A 25,539-nucleotide genomic window follows, 5' to 3' on the forward strand; every position below is an offset into this window, starting at 1 on the left:
CAGGGGAAGCTGCAAGTGAGTGACTGGTTTTCCATTTTAATAGTGGATGCAGGCAAGGGAAAAAAAAAAAAAGAAAAAGGTTGGAAATGACTTTGGGGTAGCCAGTTAAAAACTGCCAAGAGACTGATGCTCTGGGGGAGGGGTCACATATTCCTCTTTGTTGCTCCTAGTTTCCCCCTTCTAAGAAAAGCTGCCCCAGAGTGGGGACCAGTAGTGTCCCCTGTACTGGGGCATCTGTGTGTATAGGTGAGTGAATGAGTGCAGGGGGGTCAAGGGGCGGGTGAGGGCAAGCACCAGAGGGAGGGAAGTGGGAGGAAAGAGAGTGGGGGGGGAGGGGAGAGAATAAAGGGGTGCTGCGGAGGGCAGGAGGGAGTGTGCTGTTGGGGGGCAGATGGTACAGAAGGCACGGGCATAGGAAGTCAGTGATGCAGGTCGTAGGTCTGGGCAGCAGTGACAAGTCATTTCTTTTCTAGATTTGAGCAGTTACGTCTCTAACTGGCCAGAAATGACAAGCAGTGGCGCATGTCCAGGCACCTCTACTTGCCTTTCTCCTTGCTCGCTGCCCAGCAGATGTTTCCTCACTGTGTTTGTCCTTCTCTCCTCAGTTTGACTGGCTGGGCTATATCAAGAAGGTCATCGATACCAGACTCTACCCCGGCCTGAAAGACATTGGCCCCTCAGAGAACGTGGTCGTCCGTGTCCCGCAGTACTTTAAGGATTTATTTAGGATATTAGGCTCGGAGAGGAAGAAGTAAGAGCTTTCTTGTGCATTTTACTGTGACTTTTGTTTTTCCTTTTAAATTATAAGGCCTTCCCTCTCACATCCTTGGAGAACTGTTGTTAAAGAAAGTTACCTCAAAAGAGTCTTCGGGGGAAAATCGTGCTGCCCTTCGTGACAAATTGGCTAAAATCATCGTCTGCTGTCATTTACTTGCTGTGATAGCAGCAAATACACAGTGTTTTGGCCCCTTATTTCTGGTCTTCATATTTTTCTCTCTGAAAGCCTAAATTGTTTCCTACTCTAAGGAACTAGTTATATAATGATGTTATTTTCTGAGATTTCTGTATGAACATCTCTTTTTTTTCCAGTTCATTCTTGGTCCTTTGCTGGTCCCCCCCACCCCCCGGTTTCTTTTTAGCCAATAAGTCACTTTGTTGCAATATACTGAAGTTCCTGTGTTGGATAAGAGTACTCTGGGGCTGTGGAAAAATTGTACTGATGAAACAATTTCAGGAACTGTCTGTTTTTTCTTATTTTTCACTTTTTTGAAGATTTTATCTATTTATTTGAGAGAGAAGGGGAACACAAATGGGGCTGGTAGGGGGGGAGGAGAAGAGGGAGAGGGACAAGCAGGTTCTGCACAGAGCACAGAATCCCACCACCCTGAGATCAGGACCTGAGCCAAAATCAAGAGTCAGAGGCTTAACTGCTTAACCGTAACCGACTGAGCCACCCAGGCACCTCTGATTTTACTTATTTTATTTATTTATTATTATTTTAAAAATATTTTTATTTATTCAGAGAGAGTGAGCAGGTGAGGGAGAAAGAAAGCAGTAATGGGGGGAGGGGCAGAGGGAGAAGCAGACTCCCTGCGGAGAGGCTCAATCCTGGAGCCCAGGGATCAGGACCTGAGCAGAAGGCAGATGCTCAAGGGACTGAGCCACCCAGGCACCCTGTGGTTTTTCTTATTTTAAAGAATGTATTAGAATTGGTTGCTTTGCTACTTAAGCACTACAAACAAGAGGATCCTAAAAATGCCCATGAAAGAGAATTTTACATCTTCATGAAGCCATTCAGATTTGCCTACAGAAAATGAAGCACAGAAAGGTCAAGTAGCTTTACAGAGGCAGTTTACTACGCTAGTTGCCAGACCATAATTAAAAACCACATTTTCGTATTTGGACTTAGGGCTATCTTGCCGAGAGTTGTGTTTAAAAGAAAAAAAAAAAAGACTCCTGCAATAGTCCTAGAAATAAAATTTAGCATCCATCCCTACCTATGGTAACACTTAAAGAGCTGCTTTTCCTTTTAAAATGATATTTTATGATGAAAGCAATACATGTTCATTGTGGAAAGCATACAGAAAAGAGAAGAAATAATAAATTTACTTAAAATTCTACCATTTGGGGATAAGCAGTGATTCTATAAAAATTTTCTAAGTGAAAATTGACTCTAGAGGTAGGTAAGTGTATGTGTGGGGGTAGAGTGTGCTCTGTGCCAATATTACACTCTATGTCAACTGACTAGAATTTAAATAAAACTTAAAAAAAAAAAACGGAAGTAACAAAGTGTGCTCCATGGACCAGTAATGCCAGCAGCACCACCTCAGGCCCTTGATAAAAATACTGATTCCAAGGCTCCTCCTCCATAGAGGCGGAAACAGTAGTTCTGGGGTGAGGCGCTGCAATCTGAATTTTAACAAGCACCCCAGGGGAATCTTTCAGCTAGTTTTTTTGGGGGGGCTCACTGGGTTTGAAGACCTGCTCATGTTAATCACCATTATGGCTAACAGTTACCTATGGTCTTTAAAACAAGAAAACCACTGTTGTTCCCACTTTCTAGATGAAGCAGCTGAGGTAGAGTGACTGCCCCAGGACATGCCTCGAAGAGGGGGTGCAGCTGAGATTAAGCTGAGTCACCCTCATTTCTACAACCTGTCTCTTGCATGCATGTGCCTGTATGGAAAAGAGACCCCTTTCCGACATTTCACAGCTAGTTTTGCAGATAGTTCCTCTGACCTTTCCAAGGTTACAGAACCGTCCTGGGTTGGTTGGTAGCAGCTGCTCATTGCTTGACCTCTGCTCCCCGTCTTGTGCCATGGCCCCTGCCTGGTGATAGCTGGCTTTTCTTGTGGGGGCAGTGGCCCTGACCCCCTGACAGGTGGCGGTGCAGGGCACAAAACTAGAGCAATGAGAGCTGAGGTGGTTGCAGAGACTGCATCAGCCCCTGCAGTTGCAGACAGAGGGTGGCCAGGCAGGGCCATTTGGAGGCACAAGCTGGAGGCCCCCTGTGCCCCCGAGGAGTTGGCCTGTGAGACGCAGTGATAGGCCCTGCTCCTCAAGTTATGCATGTCCCTTCCTAACTCCCTGTTGAGTGATCTCATGTGAACCGTTTGAAATAGGAATATTCACGCCATGGAAATGGGCTAATGCTACAATCACATTTGCTTGTTTTTTTCCCCCCTTGGAAAGCCAGTTGTGAAACATTTACTAGCATGTCCCTGGTTGGGAGGTGCTTTAGATGCTCCCTTTCCATCCTCTCCTCAGCTCTTCCCCTTCTCCTGATTTCCGGATGCCTGATAGTCTACCGTCTGATTTGGTCTGAGGAGCAAAATGGGAGGATGGGAGAGGCTGAGGAAGGGTGAGGGTAGGCAGATTTTGCTTGGGGTCTTCTTCCTGCCAGGGCCTGGCCTTGTGCAGATCATCTACATCAGTACTTTTTTTTTAAAGTGGCGTGGCCTAAAGCAAACCCTCGGACATTTTACCAAGCCTCTGTGATCTTTTCTGTCTTCAGTTTTATTTTAATATAAAGCAAGCACAGTGTACATTAAAGTGAGGTGATTCTTGTTAGACATACACTCCTAGAGGCTTACCTGAAAAATATGCTGTTACGTGGACCTCTTACAGAATGCAGTGCTGCTGAGGGTGATCTGGGTCTTTTTTATGTTTAAAGTATGACCCATGGAGACTAGTATAGGCCTGGCTTGAGAGCTTGCTAGAAATGCAGAAATCAGGCTCCACTCCAGACCTACTGAATCCTAATCTGCCATTTGGTAAGATCCTCAGGGGATTCACATACACACTAAAGTTTAAGAAGCCCTGATCTGGGATTTAGAATTCCTAGTTTAGCTGTGTGTGTAGAAAGGAGATAGAGTTTTCCTATACCAGTGGTTCTCAAACCTGACAAGCATCAGCATTCCCTGAAGGGCTCGTTAAAATTGACTGCTGGGTCCAATCTCATAGTTCTGATTGATTAGATCTGGGGTGAGGCCTAGGAATTTTCTAACAAGTTCTCAGGTGTTGCTGAAGCTGCTGGTTCAGGGACACACTTGGGGAACCACTGCCTTAGATGTACCATTGAGTAGTCTCTAAGATTTAGGAAGATCTCTTTAGCTTTGGGAACCTTTGAGGAGACCTTTTTGGCTTTCCTCAGGTAGTTTGATGTAAAGGAGCATATGCAAGCTCTGGAATCTGAAGACCAAATGTTCTGGATTTGCCACATACTTGCAAGTCCCTTGAACTCTGACCTTCGTTTTCCTCACCTGATAATGAGGATAATAATAACCATCCCATGGCATTGTCATGACCATCAAAAAAAGGTACCTAATGATCTCTTGAATCGCAAGCAAACGTAAGCTGTCACTAATTGACAAGGGGCAGCAAGGGTTTCTTTAAAGAAAAAAAAGAAAGCTTCCCAGTCAGAGGCTTTGGGAAATGATTTCACGTTGCTCTCTTAATGGTGGGTTCTCTCCTGAGATGTTTTGCCTTCCTCTGCTTTATTTATTGCCATTTGGGGAAATTACCATACTGCTGAAAATGCTTTTTGAAAAAAAAGATATTATGTGTTATTTTCAAGGACTATTGCTGAATATGATTTTTGTTTTGTTTTTTGATATATCTGAGCATTAAGTGGCAGTGATTCACTCATTATGGTCAGATCTGTTTCTGGCTTGGTAATATTAGCACTCCAAAGCTGTGCTCCCCAGCGTTCTGTCAGTATATTTATAACACACTGGAGCAGCTCATCAGTGCCATTGTCTTGCTGTGCGAGCTTCCCCGCATTCCATCTTCCAGCTCTCAGAGGTCTTGTTTTGCTATGTCTTAGTAATGCCTTGCCCACGAAGGCCTCACACACTATTCTTTGTTCATACCCACATATTTCCATGAAGCATTTGGGGACTTTTGACTGGCTGGGAAATCTTTGCTGAATTAGAGGCATTAATTTATCACTGTGTAGCTTAGGGAAAAAGCACAGAGCCTTTAAACCCGCTTCTTTTTTTTTCAAATATTTTATTTATTTATTTATGAGAGACAGAGAGAGAGAGAGAGGAAGAGACACAGACAGAGGGAGAAGCAGGCTCCATGCAGGAAGCCTGACGTGGGACTCGATCCCAGGTCTCCAGGATCACACCCTTAGACCCGCTTCTATGTGGTCTACCCTCCATTGCTTATTACACTGGTTCTCCAACTTGTTTGCATGTTGGACTTAGCTGGGGGAAATTGAAAAAAAAAAACCAGTATTTATGCTGGGTCCCATCCTAGAGATTCTGATCTAATTGCTCTGGAGTGTCCTGGGCATTTATCTGGACTTTTTAAACTCCTCAAGTGATCCTACTAAATTGGAGATCCACTGACCATGAACTCAGAAGATCCAAAGGAATGACCTACAACCACATATTTATTATAGTAGCCTGAAAAGAGGGCTAGCCTTTGCTGATGAGAGTGGTGGTCTTGAGGAGAGGTGTGCATACCACCACATGATTCACTGAGTCTGAGAAGAAAATTTTAGAATTTTTATAGATCTTTATTTTTTTCCAGTGAAAAAAGGAATGAGGCTTTGTTGAATCCTATATAGATGGTCATGGACCCTTCATTTGATTTGTATGACACACATGAGGGGATGGGTGCTGTCACTCTCACTGTTTTGTTTTCAGTTGATATACTTAAAAAATAATCTCCAACCATTTACTATATAACTGTAGATTTATGAATTAAGTGGTTTAACCCCCACAAAATGGACAAGTGGCTTAAAAAATTCTTCCAAGAAACCGAAATTGAAGCTATTACTAATAACGTAAGAACAAACTGAACATCAGGAAAAAATGGCAGAAGCGAGCCTTCTCCCAGTCTGGTATGCTACCTTGGTTAGCCAGTTGACAAGGTAAAAAACAATGGTGGTCTAACCAGATCTGACAAAAATATGTTCAAAATGTCTTGAAATAGTCAAGAACACTCTACGAAATGGGGATTTGTATCCACTGTTATTGTTGTAGTAACCTCATCCTCTGTGGACAATGTGTTTTGAAGAATTAACTAATAGTGTTTGAACTTTGGAAAATACCTTTATTTCATTTTATCTTTTGAAACTCCTATTTCTATATTTGTTAAAAGCATTCTTGATATGTAAGTACTTTGTTAACTCTCCGTATAAGTTAAAATAACTATATAAATGCTGGGTGTATGTACTGGAATGTATTTAATTGCTGAGAATGCACATCCCCTGGGTTAGAGCACCATGCAAATGAGAGAGTTGGTTGTTCTTAATGGGCCAGATATCATCATCGTGTCACATGGATCTTACATGGCCGGATGACCCAAGAGTCATTGCAGGAATGTGTGTTATTAGTTACCATGGTAATGGTGCAACTGGGAGGGGGTGGGTCATTAAAAATTCATCATCACTATTGAGTTAGAAATTAGATCACACTTCCTTCTGAGGTCAGGGCATCTTTTGCTTATAGAAAAAGGCAGGGATGCCTGGGTGGCTCAGTGGTTAAGTGCCTGCCTTCGGCTCAGGGCATGATCCTGGAATCCCAGGATTGAGTCCCACATCAGGCTCCCTGCATGGAGCCTACTTCTCCCTCTGCCTGTGTCTCTGCCTCTCTCTTTATCTCTCTCTGTCTCTCATGAATAAATAAATCAAAATCTAAAAAAATAAAAAAAGGAAAAAGGTTACAGTTAACAAAATGTAATGGATTTTTAACAATATCTGTTATGGGCACTACATGAGTGTATGGGGTTATTCACACGTTTGGAAGTTAATGACAATTTAAAAAATCTGGAATTTACCCTTTATCAAGGGTTTTGTTATTTATTTTAACTTCAGAGTAACCACCCTATAAGGTAGGGATCATTCTTGTTGTCTGACAAGAAAAGATCAAATCAGCAAGTTTAAATGAGAAGCTCAAGCTCATATAAGTACGGAACCAAGGTGCAAATCTACATAATTGATATTGGCCAATATATTGCTGTTTGTTTCCAAAAGTAAGAATTCATCTGCATTTTATGAAATCGCCTGATAATTCCAGGGTATAGACAGTTTCTAGACATAAAGAGCTAGGCAACAGTGGATTCCATGCCCTGAGAGGGGAAGCAAAACGTTCACACTGAGGCCTCAGGCTGGAATCCTCATTTCATCTATCTGTATTAAGTGGTGAAAAGCCAATTTTGGTTGAGCTATTTGACATCGTATCATCTTATGTCATTTCTCAAGTGCAAGTTCTGCAGTTTTGTATGAGCAGGGGGTCCCTCCATGGAGCTTTGCCAACACTTTTCCCCAAGGTGTTCTGCAGAGTATCGGATATCAACCTAATTGTAATAAATGTGCATTTCTCTGCTAACAGGACCATTGCCAACTATTTGGTGTGGAGGATGGTTTATTCCAGAATTCCAAACCTTAGCAGGCGCTTTCAGTATAGGTGGCTCGAATTCTCACGGGTAAGATTGAAGAAGATTGCAATGTTACATCACTGGATATCTTTACATGCCGAAACAGTCTGTATATTAACTAATCCAATAAAAATCATCTTTATGGATGGGACAGAGGGAGTTTTGCAGCCCATGCTCTAATTTTTTTGATTTATTTCTTTTTATTAGGTTAAACCTTATGTACTGTAAATTACACTCAAACTGTACTTTGATGAGGGCATATAAAGATATTTGGGGCAATATTTGGGACTATCCTGTTGCATTTGCTCCCTCTTATCAACTTATTCCCATTTTCCCCAATGTTTTTAACTGGGTCACTGTCATTACAGTTTTAATGTATCTTAGTGATATATTTGTAACTATTTTTCATTTTCAGGATTCAGAATATTCAAAATATGCATGATATATGTATTAGATGGTAAAGTTTCATCTTTAATTTAGGGATAGAATTTGGTCTTTAACTTTATCTCAACTTTCATTCAGTCTTTGAATTTATCCTAATTCTGCTAGGCTGAAGAGGCCTAAACTTAGTCTCCCTGGGGACCTGGCTCAACTGCCTGAAATACTTTGCTTCTCTCCCCCTCACCTGGTTCTTTGATGTTCACTCCCTCACTTACACAGGTGTTATTTGGCTTTGTTTCACAAGCTTTTGTCTGAATAATTCTCCCATTAATAGAGGACCTAATGATTTTGGTTTTTTTTCATTTTAAATGTATTTACAACTTATTTTTCTCTCAATTAGAAGTGAATGACAAGTTTTATAACGGTACTTTCATTTAACAGATGTTTTGGTTATTAGAGAAACAGGTGAGTACAGGAATTTTTGGTGGGTAACAGTTATTTTGAATATATTTTGGCCCTCAAAATCATTAGATTATTGAGCTTTACAGAGAACAGTATAAAACAGCTATATTTATTGAGGTCATATCAAAGGGTTAAGCTACAAAACAAGTAGATTTTATACATATAACATATGTTATATGTTACATATATACTTATATATGTGTGTGTATATTTTTAAACTCCTCTGGATCACATAAAAGATAGTACCCAGCTGCTTTTCAACCCTACTGTGAAGAGAATAGGAGAGAATGGTGTAAGTAGTGTGTGAAAATTGGAAGGTTAGGTATGAGGAGATGTTTCTTGAGTGTAAAGAGCTAAATATAACATTGAATTGCCAAAGCCAGTTGTAGGATCTCTTTCTCTAGAGATTTAAAAAATAGATTGATTCCTTATGTCTGAGAAGGGGTCGTGTTGCCAGAAAGCAGGGGAAGGAAGCACAGATGAATTTAAGTGTGGAGCCCATTTGCACTGTGCCAGCAGTCCAGGTCTGCCGCAGTGCAAGCAGCAACCCCCCCCACCCACCGCACCATGCTCAGGTCCCTCTTCTTTGCTGCTTGCCTCCAGTTTGCACTTTGAGCCCTCAACTTCCATCCTCCAAGGGCATTTTAGACGCTATTTACTTCTTTACTTTCATCACCAAGAGTAAACCTTTGAGCCTTCCAAGTCCTGCTTTGGAACCTCCTTGTTTGTGTTTTTTTGTAATGGCTTAATTGGGACAGATGGGGAAAACATTTACATCTGTTTTTTACGTGGTTACTTGTTTTTCTTTTTAAAGATTTTATTTATTCATGAGAGACGCAGAGAGAGAGAGAGAGAGAGAGAGGCAGAGACACAGGCTGAGAGAGAAGCAGGCTCCATGCAAGGAGCCTGATGTGGGGACTTGATCCTGGATTCCAGGATCGCCCTGCGCCAAAGGCAGACACTCAATCGCTGAGCTACCCAGGCATCTCGTACTTGGTTATTTGTGTGTCCTTTGCTACATTATGATGTAAATAGGCTTCTTGGGTTGTTCACAGTGCACCATGTTGTTTCTGGACTTGGAAGTGTACTACCCAGAGCAAAGAAACCTTCTCTGGGCATGAACTTTGATCACCCATTGATACTAGACCTTTCCTAGTGGAACTTCAGTTCCCAATAGATATTTAAAGACTATCTAGACACTTGGACAGCATCCACTCATTTCCCGGCTAACTGTAGAAACGCTATGCCATAGTCCTAATCATTCATTTAATGGGGAAAACTGAAAGGAAAGGATAAATACATACTTTTCCACCATCAGAATATTTTCATTCAGTTTTAAAGATAACAAGGAACAATCAGAATTAGGACAGATTTCACAGTCGGCCCTACCATCTGACACATATGTATGGGTTGGGGTATGCAATGTTTTTTTAGCCTGTTTTCTTCAGGTTTTGTGAATTTTTTTTAGCCATAGGTTTTATCCCAGTGAAACTCAATCTAGATCAATTATCTCCCACAGGTAATTCAGGGGACCACAACTTTGTTGCCTCAATGGGACAAATGTGTAAACTTTATCGAGAGTGCCCTCCCTTATGTCGTGGGGAAAATGTTTGTGGATGTACACTTCCAGGAAGACAAGAAGGAGATGGTAAGTGCTGCTCCCCAGCTGGTAAGAGCCATGATGGGCTGCCAGGTCTGGCGTGGGCACGGCCAGCCGGCCAATAGCAGCCTTCTAGCTCTTGAAACCATCAATCTAGATAGATAATAATTTGGCTTCAGAGAGGAATTCCTGCAGTACAATATTAACTACAAACTCAAACCTAGAATATAGTCATTTAAATTAAGACAAGTTAGAAAAGAGAAAAGCATGAAATCATGTCACATAGAGTCTGAATTTCTCCTGTAGAAGTTAAATGTGTGAAGTCAACGCTTAGGAACAAAGAGGGTCTTGATAATTTTATGATTAGATATTAGACTGTTGTCATTACAAAGGGTAGAGGTTTTCTAGTCAGACCTCTTTGTTTTAGAGATGAGGAAACTAGAGACCAAGAGATGAAGTGATTTGTAATATATTTAACAACTATTAAATGGTTTAGAAATAGAAATAAAATGCAGGGTTTTTTCCTACTTATGCTGTTTTCTGGAAACTTCAGAAGTGTGACATGTATTTCAGAGACAATGCTCCGTGTTTATTTTTTTTGTTAACCTAAAAAATCCTTTTATTTTGGAAATTCCTGAGCATATACAAAAATGGAATGAGCAGTGTAATAAGATTTCCTATACCTATGATCTATTATGATTTGTAGTTGCTGTAATGGCAATAATGGCCCAACCAGATGTATCTGCTAATAAAACATGAGATTTAGTTTCATTCATTTATTCAACAAGCATTGTTGAACACCTGTTATATGCCAGGCACTAGGGACACAGCTGAGAACAGAGCAAAGATCCCCGACCTCACTGAGTTGATATTCTTTTGGGATGGGGGACAGGCAAGCATGTTGTAAGGACCCTGGAAAAAAGAAAAAGGAGAACAGAATAGAGAGGAATTGGGAGTGCTGTAAGGTGAAGGTGTGTGGGGCAGGTTGTAGGATTAAATAGGGTGGTCAAGGAAAGCTTCACTGTGAGGATGATATTTGGCAAAGATTTGAAGGATGTGAGAGAATTAGATATGGCAGTTATCTGTGGAAAGAGTGTTCCAGGCCAAAGGAATAGCGAGGTTCTATGGCTGGGAGGGGCCTGGTGTGCTTAAGCAATAGCAGGGAGGTCCATGTGGCTGGAGCAGAGTGAGTGGGGGTAAGAAGAAGGTGCTGCAGTGAGAGCAGTAATAGGAACGGTGGCGTTCTGTAAGGTTTTATGGGCCATTGTGGACTTTTATCCTGAGAGCAGTGGAGAGCTAATGCAGGTTTTTGAGCAGAAGCCTGATGTGACTTGACTTATATTAAAAGGATCACCCTGCTGCTATGCTGAGAAGAGACTATAGGGAGTCAAGGACAGAAGCAGGGAGACTAATTAGAAGACTGTTGAAAGAAAGGGGGGCCTGGGTGGCTAAGTTGGTTAAGTGTCTGACTCCTGATCTTAGCTCAGGTCTTGATCTCAGGGTTGTGAGTTTAAGCCCCACATTGGACTCCACGCTGGGCATGGAGCCTACTTTAAAAAAAAAAAAGACAATTGGAGGAACCAGATGACAGATGATGGTGGCTTGGACCAGGTGGTAGCCCTGGAAGTTGTGAAAAGGGGTTGTATTCTGAATACATTCTGAAGTAGAACCAACATAATTTGCTGACAGATTTAGTGAGGGATCTGAGAATAAGAGCTTTGAGTCTGATTTCAGTGGAAGCATGGAGTTGCTGTTAACTGAGAAGAGGAATGCTGTGGGAAACCAGATTTGGATTTGGGAGAGATCAGGAAGTTAGTTGTGGCCATGTTGAATTTGAGAGGTTATCAGACTTCTAGTTGGAGATGTCAGGGAGGCAGTAGTGTATGAGTCTTGACTTGAGGACAGAGGTTGGGGTTTAAGGTTGGAAGAGAGAGGAGAAGGTGTGAAATAGTTGTCCAGGGCAGTGGGAGAGTAAGTAAACTGAGGAAGCATGGTTGTCCAGAGACAGTAATGGTCTAGATGAAGTTGGAGGTCATGAATTTCAGGACTCCTCAACCTTCACCAGTGTGTTGTTCTTCATTTTTTTCAACTGCATTGGAGGAGAGGGTGAATTTTGAATCAGAGTTTGTGATTTAGCTATGGTGGGGAGTTTTTGGTGTGTATTTTCTTTGCAATGAGTTATAGTTTACAAATGTCATGAAGCAAAATATCTAGGCACAATTAACTAATGTAGGTAGGAAAACATAATTTCCCTCTACTCTTCTAGGTTCTTTTTTAAAAAATATTTTATTTATTTATTCATGAGAGATACAGAGAGAGAGAGAGAGAGGTGGAGACAGAGGGAGAAGCAGGCTCCTCACAGGGAGCCTGATGTGGGACTCGATCCCTAGACCCAGGATCATGCCCTGAACCAAAGGCAGACCCTCAACTGCTGAGCCACCCAGGCATCCCCTCTTTTAGGTTCTTGAGATACCACTGTGATAAAGCACAGATTAATGAGAGAAAAACAAGTTTAATAAATGTGGATACCTCCTGTATATAAGGGAGAGACCCAGGAAAACTGAGGAACTCCCAGAAATGGCCCACGCCACCTTAATTACCATCCCCAGCTAAGGAAAAATAAGATGAGAAGATGTGGGCACAGGGGTGAGCAGGCCAGTGTTGGGAGGTTACCAGGAAAAACACCATAGACAAAAGTAAGGTTACTCTGCAGATTCAAGTCCATGCTCTTCTCCATTGATCAAAGTTTCTAGAGATGAGATTCATCCTCCTTTTCCTGATACAGGGAGGAAGATACTCTTACAATGGAAATTTCCCTCCTAAATAGCTAATTTCTCTCACAAAAGGGTAATTTCGACTCTGTTTTGAGAGATTCCTTTGTTTGTAGCTTCTCAAAAACAATCAGCCCCAAATAATCAGTATGTCAAAGAGGTATATGTTAGGTATATTTCATTAATAATGAGCCATTATAGCCATTCAGATACGAATATATGAGCAGCTTGGATGCAGGTGGTCAACAAACACTGATTTTAAAGGCAAACACATAAAGTCAGTTACATCATGATAGTTGAAATAGTTGGTATTATGTGCTGGTAAATAGTATGAACTGTTTGGTATTATGTGTTAATACTGTTGGGATGGAAGAATTTCATCTGCCCTTCAAGATCCTTCTTTTTTTTTTAAAAGATTTTATTTATTTATTTGAGAGAGTGCATATGCGCACATGTGAGTGGAGGGAGGGGAAGAGGGAGGAGAGAATTTCAAGCAGACTCCCTGCTCAGCAGGGAGCGGTTGCAGGGCTTGATTTCATGACCCTGAGATCATGACCTGAGCCAAAATCAAGAATCTGATGATTAACCAACCGCCACCCAGGTGACCCTCAAGGTCCTTTTAGGTGGACTAAGAATCAAATTGACGTGAGACAGATGAACAGGACAAAACCAAGCTTAGTTTTTATGTGAATGGAGAATCCATACAGACATGAAATTTTATTTTATTTTTTTAAAGATTTATTTATTTATTTATGAGAGACACAGAGAGAGGCAGAGACACAGGCAGAGGGAGAAGCAGGCTCCTTGCAGGGAGCCTGATGGGGGACTCGATCCCAGATCCTGGGATCACGACCTGAACCAGAGGCAGGTGCCCAACCACTGAACCACCCAGGTGTCCCAGACATGAGATTTTAGAGACTAGCACCATGAGGCTAAGGAGACGGATAGTGGTCTGAGAACACAAAGGAAAGGGAGAGCATTTGTAGGAAGGTGAGAGGAGATGTTTGGAAAAGGAAGGTGGCCTTGCTATGCACGTAGACTACTTAGGTACAGAGGAATCTCTGTTAATAGCTGTCTTCCTTGAGTACAGGCTCTCCTTTCCAATGTAAATTTAGGCAGCTAAAGGGGGAGGTAAGGAACTTTTCCTGAATCCCCTAGGTTTTGTTTGCTTCTGACTCAAAATAATCTTGCCAAAGTGGTCCATCTTGGGGCGGCTCGCCCTTGGCCCCTGCAATATGTAACACATAACCATGTATTTGCTGAAGTTTGCCTTGGAATACCTTAAATCTAAGTATACTTACCTGGATTTTTTTTATTCTTTGGGGGAATTTTCTGCCACGTTTGAGACTATTTGAACCTGTACGTCCCCTTCTTGCAAATAATTCCACTGGAGAATTAATGTCTTATTTCAAAATACTCAATATTCCCATTGTGCGTTTTCTTTCACTCTTTGCTTAGAGTAAGTGGATTGAGAATTTATCAGATAATCACAGTGGTAACATTATAAGCCCTGGGAAGGATATAAAAACAATTAAAGCATAACAGAGGCTTTTTGTTTTTCGTATTTTTTTTTGGCAGTAGAATAATTTTAAGTAATATGAAAGGTATTTGAATTAATTTGTTTTTCTCAGTTTTGGTGTGAAAGTCCCCTTTTCATGTGTTAGGGTGTAATATTATAAAATAAAGTTGATTTTGGCAGTTTTCCCCCTTATTTTGATATACATGGGACAATGGAGGAAGTGGGATACTACAGATACTCATCTATTTTACATAAAATTGTTTTCCTCCCTTAAGCGAAAGCTATTTGCCTCAGGGAATACTTAAGTTGGAAACTTATAAGAGAAATATCTGGCTTTTTATAGCCTTGTTACAGGGCTCTCATCCAAGAACCACCTGGAACCACTGATTTATTTGAAAAACATTCTGTATTATTAACTATAGGCCAAAGAAAAAACCAGAAAGATCCCCAGTGGGACAAATTCCAGAGACTCTAACTCCGAAGGAGGGCTGCCATTGTTTTATTTACAAAAAAGATTGCTAAGCAGATGAATACACTTCGAAGGTTAAATTTCAGGTACTTGTTAGACTTTAATGTGTACACAAATCAAATGAGGATCTTCTTATAGAAATGCAAAATCCCATTGCATTTTGCCAAGGATCCTTTTATCTTAGGTCTGGGTTAGGACCCAAAAACTTGCATAACAAGTTCCCAAGTGGTGCTGATGCTGCTGGTCCAGGGACCACACTTGGAGTAACAAGGCCTTTGCGTCATTCATTTACCTGCAAACAGTTACCACCAGAATCCCAACCCTGGCAACTCATGTGAGCAGGGTAGGCTGTTGACTCAGACGTCAGTACCTTGTTTACCAAAGGCTGTTGCATTAGTGCAATTAACTGCTTCAGTTTTTCAACTCATTGAAAATTTCCATGTTCAGTTTGATTTAAGTGGACTTTGTCAAACCCTCTGTGGGGGCCTCCAGTTTCTTGGTTTTTTTTTTGTTTTGTTTTTCCCTTGAACTGATTAGTTTTCCTTTGGAAACTGGTACTTAGGTTCTTCCAAGGGACATCCTGCTTCGCCTCAGTGTCTGTTTCTATAGTCTCTTAATGGTAGATTTGGCCCAGCTACCTCTGCTTGGCATCCTTTGTTATAGAGGGCAGGAGAGAGCAGTTCACTTTGAGGTTTCCTTTGTAGAGGAGAAAGCCCCCCACCAGCCAGGGTTCTCTTCCTTTTTACTGGGGAAAACACACAATTCCAAGTTCCTGTTTCTTTTCTACTTCCCATAGGCAAGTGTGCATGTGCATGTGCCTGTGTGTGTACACTCACACACACACACGCACACACATTCATACTAATTCGCTTTCACACAGCTATGGGAGTTTTACAGATTTAATTAGAAATGGGAGGGAATAACATGTAGAAAAAGGAGAACTCTTCAATACAAAGCTCCCTAAAGAGGCATAGGGAAGAATCTTGTGCCTTTTGATGGTGGGACAGGGCCTTAACCCATGTGGGACTGGCTGCAGGACAGGCCAGCAGAGTGAGAATAGTTGCAGAACTCTTTGGACAGTAGTTGTCTTTGTTACCTAGAGTGGAACTATCCAAAAGATCTTGAATATGAGCCACATATGTAACTTTACATTTTCTAGCAGCTTCATTAAAAAAGTAAAATGAAACAGGTGAAATTATTTTTAATATATTTTGTTCAACTAAATAAATCCAAAATGTTATTTCAACAAATAATAAATATAAAAATTATTAATGTGATAGTTTATATGATGTCTTTCAAACTAAATCTTTGAAATCTCATGTGTATTTTATACTTACAGGATATCTCACTTCAGACTAGCCACATTTCAAATGTTCATTTGCCACTGTGGCTACCGTATTGGACATGTAGTTACCATATTGTACAGTGCCCTTTTAAAGACTCGAAAAGGGATCTCTTGAGTTCAGTGTGATGGTGCTTAGTCCTTGGGAGAGAGAGTGAGGCTATAGCCAGGTTTGGAAAGGCAGGATCATTGGTCCCTGACCAATTGGATTTCATGGAGGGCTCTAACATCAGTGGGGAAGGACTCAAGCAATGCCAGGATTCACAGCTTGGGAACTGGGATTTGGATTTGGAGTCAGGCTGCTACTTGGTGAGGATGTTTCAGGTTCCCTAGTGTACAGTGTAGAGGAGGAGATAAATTCCAGATGCTACTCTGCGGTTAGCACCTGGGAGTCTTGCTTCTCATTGGCTCACAGACTGGGTGGAGTGGAGTCTACAAGTTAAAGGGGTTCAGTGTCTTGAAGTTGCGAAGGACTTGGTCAAGCTGAAAGCCTGGGGTTTTAAGCTCAAATACCCTCACAGGCAGTAACATTAAATAATGTACAGAAGTAGAGCGGGCTAGGTATCAGCAGAAACCAGGGCAAGTGCAGTGATGAGAGGTAATTGCCTCTGGATCTTGGTGTCTGGGACACAGTAGTGGTGAATAGGAATGAATATGCTATCCAGGATTCAGCTCAGGCTGTATTCATCAGGATGCCTGCCTTGCTAGGCTTCTGGTGTGTGTGTGTGTGTGTGTGTGTGTGTGTGTGTGTGTGTTTTAAAACCAAACTATGTTTCTTTGTGTTTTTTTGAGAGAAGTCAGAAATAGGGATTTTTATGTGAAATCTTCCATATTTTAAATCTTGGTCAATACTGTGAAGGCCAAACAAAATATGTCCTGGGGATACGATTTTGTGTCTTCTACACTAATATTCTCTCTCCCTCCTCTGTCTTCAGAACCAAAAACAAGGACCTTGTTTCTTAGAGACCTTTTTAAAATTTAAAAATATTATTTAGAAGACCGTGTACAATTTAAAAATATAGCATATTAGCTAAATATTTAACAAGTTGCTTTTGTGAAAAGTTACACACAGGATATAAAAGTGAGACTCTTCAAAGAATCCATGATGTATTGTTACTATAAATAGAGAAGATGTTCTAATCCTATGGTGACAAACTCTGATCTGTATGTTCATGACCTAAATGACAGGAGAAGATTAGGTGTGTGTCTGTGGGAGGAAGAGGAAGGATGTCTAAAGTATTACTTGATATTTTGCTTTTCCATTTTCTTTTCACTAAATTATTATTTTTATTTTTTAAAAATATATATTTTTTAGACTTTTATTATTTGAAAGAGAGAGTACACATGTGCATGTAGGAGCACATGAGTGAGGGAGGAGCAGAGAGAGAGGGACAAGCAGACTCCACGCTGAGTGCAGAGCCTGTTGTGGGGCTCGATCCCAGGACCCTGAAATCATGATCTGAGCTGAAATCAAGAGTCAAATACCCAACCAACTGAGTCACCTAGGCACCCCTATTACTATTTTTATTTATTTTATTTTTTTCTATTACTAATTTTAAAATAAACTCTACCCCTAATATGGGGCTCAAACTCATGACCCTGAGATCAAGAGTTGTACACTCTATCTACTGAGCCAGCCAGATACCTCTTCCTTTTTTATTATTGCTAATGATTTATATCTATAATATATCAGTAAATGCCCCAGGTAAGTATCTGTATCCATGGAGGGTAGGTGAAGATACCAACAAGAGCCAGGAAAGGGGATGGTTAGCATGGGCCTAGTGTGACTGCAGTGGTAAGGGTTTTATGCTTTAAAAATATGGTGTTATTAATAAAGTAGCTAACTTTTACTGAGGTTTAACTGGATATCTGGTACTTTTATAAGTACTTGTAACATGTTAACTCATTTAATACACATAATGGTCCTATATCTGCTTTTACTGCCCCCATCTTCCAGATGAGGAAACTGATGCTCCAAGAGTTTAAGTAATCCCAAATCATAGCATCTTAAAATTGACTTAGGTAGGGTTCATGCCCAGACAATCTAGCTTTAAACTAGTGCATTATTCCCTTGCTCCTCATACAAAACAAACAAACTCAAATCTTTGCCAATTTTATGTCTAGAACGAGGAAATTAGTCATGAGGAAACTTTTTTTAAAAGATTTATTTTATTTTATTTTAAAAGATTCTTATTTATTCATAAGAGACACAGAGAAAGAGGCAGAGACATAGGCAGAGGAAGAAGCAGGCTCCACACAGGGAGCCCGATGCGGGACTCGATCCCAGGACCCCTGGATCATGCCTTGAGCCGAAGGCAGATGCTCAACCACTGAGCCACCCAAGTGCCCCAGATTTATTTATTTTAGAAAGAGAGAGAGTTGGGATCCCTGGGTGGCGCAGCGGTTTGGCACCTGCCTTTGGCCCAGGGCGCGATCCTGGAGACCCGGGATTGAATCCCACATCGGGCTCCCTGCATGGAGCCTGCTTCTCCCTCTGCCTGTGTCTCTGCCTCTCTCTCTCTCTCTGTGAGACTATCATAAATAAATAAAAATAAAAAAAAAAAAAAAGAAAGAGAGAGAGCAAGCATGCAAGTGGGAAGGGGCAGAGGGAGAGGCAGTGAGAATCTTCAAGCAGACTCCACATTGAGCATGGAGCCCAATATGGGGCTCAGTCTCATGACCCATGAGATCATGACTTGACCTGAAATCATGAGTTGGTCGCTTAACCAATTGAGTCACCCAGGCACCCCAAGGAGGAGACTTCTAAGTAGCTTATTTTATAATTAATTCACCCTTATCAGAAAATTACTTATTCTTATATTAAGATCTTATAAAAATAAAAGGCACATGTTTATTTCTTAGTGTGTTAGAGATAGGAAACAGTTGAAATAGATTTTGCTTCTGGTACTTCAATATTTTTAAAGACAAATATAGTGAAAACTTAAGTCCAACCAGTTGATGTTGTATTTTCATGTTCATATAATTTTCAGAAGAAAGAGGAAAATAATAAGAAACAAGCTGATTCAGATGCTATGAGAGATTTCATCCGAGAGCAACTTTTCTAGGTTTATCTTTGGCCCAGTCTACACTGAGCTCAATTTCCAGTATTTTCTACATACATCATTATGAGGAGTGATCCCTGATGTTTGGAATGGTGACTCAAGGCTCTGGAAGCTTTCTTATCAAAAAAGTCTCCCCCCCCTTTTTAAGTTTAAATTCAATTTGCCAACATACTGTATAACACCCAGTGATCATCCCATCAAGTGCCTCCCTAAAATAAAAGGCTTTTTACAAATGTTCATAATTCTTCAGTTACCACAGAAATGTGAGCATGTACTTTAAAGAACAATTTTTGGAGACAGAACATAAAGACTCCTAACTCTGGGAAAGAACTAGGGGTGGTGGAAGGGGAGGAGGGCGGGGGTGGGGGTGAGTGGGTGACAGGCACTGAGGGGGATACTTGACAGGATGAGCGCTGGGTGTTATTCTGTATGTTGGTAAATTGAACACCAATAAAAATTATTTTATTAAAAAATATAAAGAACAATTTTTTATTAAGTATTAATGTAAAAAAAGATCTTTCAGCTTTATAGTTTCTAGAAAATTCAGTGCAGTTGGTTTCCATTTGAACATTTTGTATGTGCTAAGTCCTTGTGTATTAAACCCAGTCATTTTATTTCATTATAGTCACTGTGTCCCCAAACTCTACTTATTCATGTATCTCAGCTCTACCAGTAGGCATGCTTTGGTGGTAGGTCATATTTTCTATTTTTTTGTTACAGGGTAAATCCTGTTAAAGAAAAAAATTATTCTGATACTTGTTAAAATGGTAAGGAAGACTTATTCGGTACTATTGCAAAACATTCAAAGACTATCACAGTGGGTGAGATTGGGCTCAGCTCTGAATAGAGCAAAGACCAGTGGGGATTTATGTCCAATAAGCAGAGTGATGGAGTCAGTGGACCTTAGGAGGTCCCTAAGATGAGACCTTAGGGATAAGGGGGCTTTTGCTGAAGGCAGGCCAGTGTGATCAGATATCAAGGGTGGGGGATGGAGAATTTGATCAGATACAGAGGGTGCTCTGATATCAAGGGTAGCAGATTGTCTCTAAACTGACTGACCAGGACTCTTGCTAAAACTGGGCTATGCAGACTTGGCAAGGACAAGATGGGGGGCAAGGTGAAGGCCTAGTCAAGAAGAGGGCTTATAGGAACCTGACTAAGGTTTGGTCAAGAAAAGAATCTTGATCAATTCTGAAATCAAAGCTAAAGTCACTAGTCCCTTCTTATACATTAAAACATTCTGTATGCAGAAGGTTAATCTAGTTAAAGCGGAACAAATCTTTTATTACACTTCAGATTTAGACCTTATTAACTGAAGAATTAAGACTTTAGTTAGTTGTGTAAAACGATTCAATACTTTCTCTTGCACTGTAGTAGCTTCTTTCTTTTTCCCTTTCTGGTAAAGACATTGTTCATGTCCCCAAGTAATGCCATCGATGACCTAGAGTATCTTCCAGTTTCCTGAGCTGCTGTGTAACCAATTCTGATAGTTGTTCTTCTCCCCCGAACAGGTTTCCCCTCCCAACCCATACTGCTGCAGCTGGTGCCAGAGACTTAAGTACCCACATGGGTCCCATTGCAGTGGTGGAGTTTGAACTTGCAACTTCCATATACTAGGAGTTCACCTCATTAGTTAGCCAAGATAATTGGATTGATGTCCTGTCATAAATATTGAAGTTCTCCAATCCCCCTGCTCACCGTTTCTCTCAGTGGTCGAGTAAATGAGACGTAACTCTAATGGTGGCAGAAGTCACACGAAAGTCAGTGTCACGCGTTACAGGGATGCCCTTATCCTGAGGGGTCTTTGTTCCTTGCAGTTGCTGCTACTCATGAGGGTTATTCTCAGGACGGCCCTTGTACAGATAAAGATACAGTTCCCTTCAACACAACGTGCTTGTGTTGTGTTTCCGTTTGTCTGCTCACTGGTATTAGCTGTCATGTCAAGGTCACTTTCTTTGGTTCTGGGCTGAGGGCCTGTCTGAATTCAGGCAAACCAAAATGATTTGGGTTTTAAAAGGCTTTTTCACATAGTTATAGAACATTGGCCTTGTATGGAAACTGCATCCCGTTTCCTGCAAAGCTGCATTAGCGTCTCATAGCCCAGCTGTACTCTTACCAGTTTGGGCAAGGTAGTTAACATCTTGGCGCCTCTGTCTTCCTGTTTATAAATGGTGCACCAGTTTCTACTGCTACGTTAATGCTGTGTAATGATCAATCACAGAACCTCAGCGGCCTTCACCGATGAGCAGTTATGGCAGGTACATCTGGAGGCAGTTGGTGGTCCCCCGGGCAGCTCTGGTTACTTTGGCTGGGCTTCCCACATGTCTGGGGTTTGGCTGGTCTGGGCTGGCTTTGGCAGAGGGGAGCAGGATGACGTGGCCCTGCTCCAGTTGTCTCACTTCCTTCAGCTGGCTCGCCTGGGTGTGTTCTCATAGCCATGGCAGAGGTGCAAGTGAGCAAGCAGGAACACGTGAGGCCTCCTGAGGCCCAGACGCAGAACTGGCATCATGTCAGGTCTACGTTCTGTTGGCCAAAGCGAGCCATGGGACCAGTCCCAATTGACAGACAGGTGAAGCAGAACCTGCGCTGTGGTGAGAGGAATGGCAAAGTCACACAGCAAAGGGTGCGGACCAAGGAAGGGGTGGAGAATTAAAGCCATCATTACAGTGAATCACAGATAGGGATACAAAGATGACTTGAGGTTTGTGGGGAGGACCTGGCGAGGTAATCCACGTAGGAGGCTTAGCACAATGCCTGGTACGTAGTAAGTGCCCAGTGAATGTTAGCCTCTGTTAGGACTATGTGACATGCCTGAGATTAATCATAATGAGAGAATTCATACCGTCAAAGTCCTGGCATAGACAGTGGCAGCTCTCCTGCATTGAAATCGCTTCTTTCTAACTTCTCTTCGAAAGAGTGAGAGTGAGGGAGGTGCCTGTGGGAATTATTGCTGTTCCTCATCCTCCATCCATGCCTATTATAGTAGCTTGCAGTTGGGATAAAGATCCTTTTAATACTAGTGCCCTGGCCACATTCCAGAACTTGCCCTATCATTTCATGCTAAATCTGGCTCCTAGGAGAGTTTCAGGAAACGGCTCAAGGAGCCAAATATAATTCCTAGAACAGATCCAGGTTTCACAACTCTCTGTGGGCTAAATCTTTTTACAACAAAGGTCATCATCTGACCCCAGTCCCGACAGCTCTTTTTAAGCAACCTTTGGCAAAATGACATCCGGCAAAACAAGTAATTTAGATAGCTCATAGGGAATTCTTTTGAAATAAGTGTGGACACCACCCTTGCCTCTGTCTTTGAGTGTTTTGCCACAGTCAAGACACATTTGGCCCATTTTTCTTGTTGGTCTTGGATAACATTGGACACATTATCAGCCACAGTCTTGTCAAGCAGATCTAATCAGACCTGTGGACTGAGAAGACCCTGTACTAAAAATTCATTCACTGAAAAAAAGTATTTATGCCTTCCAGTAGAGCTGAATTTTAGAAGTGACCAGGCAGTTACTTTCTGGGGGAAGTTTACCCACAGACAAAGGCTACACCATCATGAGAATGGTTGATTTCTCAATGTTATTCTGGTCTCTGCTTAGTTCTCTCTTAGAGCAGAAAAGTAGGAAGCAGGAAAAGACAAGTTATAAAATTTGAACACAGTCTTTCTGTTCATATCCAGTAAATAGGATCTTCCTCCTTATTATCTCCACCTCAGTCTTAAGGCTTTTTGATAAAAGGACATGCAAAACTCTTGCACCACTGATCAACATGCTTTATAGCATGTCTGTGGCCCAAATAGCTTGATAATCTTTTTTTCTTTTGCCAACATATTTAATAGCTATGCAAGTTTGTTAATCCCAACAAACTGGTATGATTTGTTTTATTAGCTTGCTTGGCTGCCAGAAACCTCAGTGTTTTCTAACTCTCCTTAGTTTTTCCGGCTTAACTACTTCTCCCTTCTCTCTCTCTCTTTTTTTTAAAAGATTTTATTTATTTATTCATGACAGACACAGAGAGAGAGAGAGAGAGGCAGAGACACAGGCAGAGGGAGAAGCAGGCTCCATGCAGGGACCCCGACGTGGGACTCGATCCCGGGTCTCCAGGATCACACCCCGGGCTGAAGGCGGCGCTAAACCACTGGGCCACCAGGGCTGCCCTTCTCCCTTCTCAATATGGGTCTCTTCTTTACTTCTTATTTTCATGCCACTATTATATTTTCATCAGGAGCCAGTTCAAACTCATCTTATTAAATGGTTACAGTATAAACAATTATTTAGTATTTGTTAGTACATTGATTTATATAACGTGTCTGTTTTTAGTAAAGTGACAATTACCAGAAAGAGACATTTTAGAAACTTCCTGCAGCCTTTATTTTCAGGGTTAACCATATAAATTATTGATAATGGTTCCCATTTTTTACATGCACTAATCAAGTGATAACAATGGAAGGAAACCTGCCCTGCTCTGCACCAGTGGGGGAGATCGGAGATTTTGGAATCTATCTTATTAAGATACTTATAGTTGATAAAGAAGATGTGGTCTATGTATACAATGGAATATTACTCAGCCATTAGAAACGACGAATACCCACCATTTGCTTCAACGTGGATGGAACTGGAGGGTATTATGCTGAGTGAAGTAAGTCAATCGGAGAAGGACAAACATTTTATGGTCTCATAAAGGGGAAAGGAGTAAAAATGAGTGGGAAATATCAGAAAGGGAGACAGGCATGAGAGACTCCTAAATCTGGGAAACAAACTAGGGGTGGTGGAAGGGGAGGTGGGCGGGGGGTGGGGGTGACTGGGTGACAGGCACTGGGGGGGGGGCACTTGATGGGATGAGCACTGGGAGTTATTCTATATGTTGGCAAATTGAACACCAATAAAAAATAAATTTATAAAAAAGATACTTATAATTTCTAAATATATTAAAGTAGAAAACCTATTCAACATTATGGCTTTAAGAATCTTCTTAAAATTATGTAATTTTAAGATTAATACACACAATAAACCTTGAAGATTTTTTCTTTTTCTTCCTTTTTTTAGAACTCCAGCAGCCCATGATTATTTCTACCAGATATACAGTATATATATATACAGTAAATATATATATATATATTTAAACCATTTTTTAGTCATCTGTCCTGTACCATTTAGCATCCTCCCTGTCAGAATGGACTGGGCTAACTTACCAAGTCATTTGATTTCCATTAGTCTGTTTTTGGAACAGCTGCTAGAATAACTGTTATACATTAGCATAGATGAAAGATAGTTGATTCAATTTCAGATTCAATTTTATTTCTTTGCTAGTTGCCACCAGAGGTTTTGAAAAGGATAAATCAACTTGTATTTATTGAGCATCTGCTATGTATTTTATGAGAAATGAAATTATATCTGAAAAATCATATCACATGAGCTATGAAATCGTAAAACAATGTAAAATTTGCAGAACACTTTTAAGTTTGCTTACTTCAGGGAGCAAGAATTTCCTCTGCCCCTCAAGGTCCTTCTTGCTATGGACATGAGATAGGTTAACAGGAATAAATCAAATTTATTTTCATAAGTAGGGGGGAATCCATACAGCCATGAAATTCCAAAGATAATCAAGCATCACGAGGCTTATAGGAGCTCAGGAGTGGGGTAAGGGTCTGACAATACTAATGGGAGGGAGACCGGGGTGTCTGGGTAGCTCAGGCAGTTAAGTGTCTGCCTTTGGCTCTGGTCATGGTCCCGGGGTCTTGGGATCGAGCCCCACATGGGGTTCCCTGCTTTTTGGAGAGCCTGCTTCTCCCTCTGCCTCTGCTTGCTGCTCCCGCTGCTTGTGCTCCCTCTCTCTGTGTCAAGTAAATAAATAAAATCTTTATTTATTTATTTATTTATTTAACTTTTATTTATTTATTATAGTCACAGAGAGAGAGAGAGAGAGAGAGAGAGAGAGAGAGAGAGGCAGAGACACAGGCAGAGGGAGAAACAGGCTCCATGCACCGGGAGCCCAATTTGGGATTCGATCCCGGGTCTCCAGGATCGCGCCCTGGGCCAAAGGCAGGCGCTAAGCCGCTGTGCCACCCAGGGATCCCTAAATAAAATCTTTAAAAAAATAAAGGGCTACATTTAAAAAAAGGCGGGGAGGGAGACCATTTTGTGGGAATGTAAGAGGAGATGTTTGGAAAACAAAGGTGGCCCTATTATGCGAATAAGCTTCTTAGGTGAAGGGGGATCTCTGTGAGTAGCTGTCTTCTTGGTATAAGCAGACAGTTGAGGGAAGATAGAGAGCTTTCCCTGAATGTGCTGGGTTTTGATTGCTTTTGACTCAAAATAATGTTCCTGCCAGAGTGGGCCATCTTGGGATGGCCTGCCCTCGGCCCCTACAGTTTTCTCTTCTAAAACTTTCCTTCACGCAGTAGAAGGTGAGTTGGTAGGTTGTTCCGTCTCTTTGAACCAGTCTCGTACTCCTGGCAGTAGGTCAGTTCAGTTAAACTCATTTTATTAGGAGGCAGTGATGCAGCCGTGTTCTCAAAGCTAGGCCAAGCCATCAGGTATTA

The 25,539-nt window shown here is 41.3% G+C and overlaps 1 protein-coding gene across 5 annotated transcripts in view; it reads left to right on the forward strand.

The window, feature by feature from the left end:
- The window catches only part of PHEX (phosphate regulating endopeptidase X-linked), a 209,739-nt gene that overhangs the window by 61,098 nt on the left and 123,102 nt on the right, over positions 1–25,539 (forward strand). For all 5 annotated transcript variants that reach the window (XM_035711932.2, XM_049107511.1, XM_035711933.2 and 2 more), the window contains 3 exons: positions 606–751; positions 7,344–7,437; positions 9,752–9,880. In XM_035711932.2, coding sequence (XP_035567825.1) covers positions 606–751; positions 7,344–7,437; positions 9,752–9,880 — 369 coding nt within the window. The remainder of the gene's footprint in view (positions 1–605; positions 752–7,343; positions 7,438–9,751; positions 9,881–25,539) is intronic.

Source organism: Canis lupus, chromosome X (genome assembly GCF_003254725.2).
Source record: "Canis lupus dingo isolate Sandy chromosome X, ASM325472v2, whole genome shotgun sequence".
NCBI classification, from domain to species: Eukaryota; Metazoa; Chordata; class Mammalia; order Carnivora; family Canidae; genus Canis; species Canis lupus.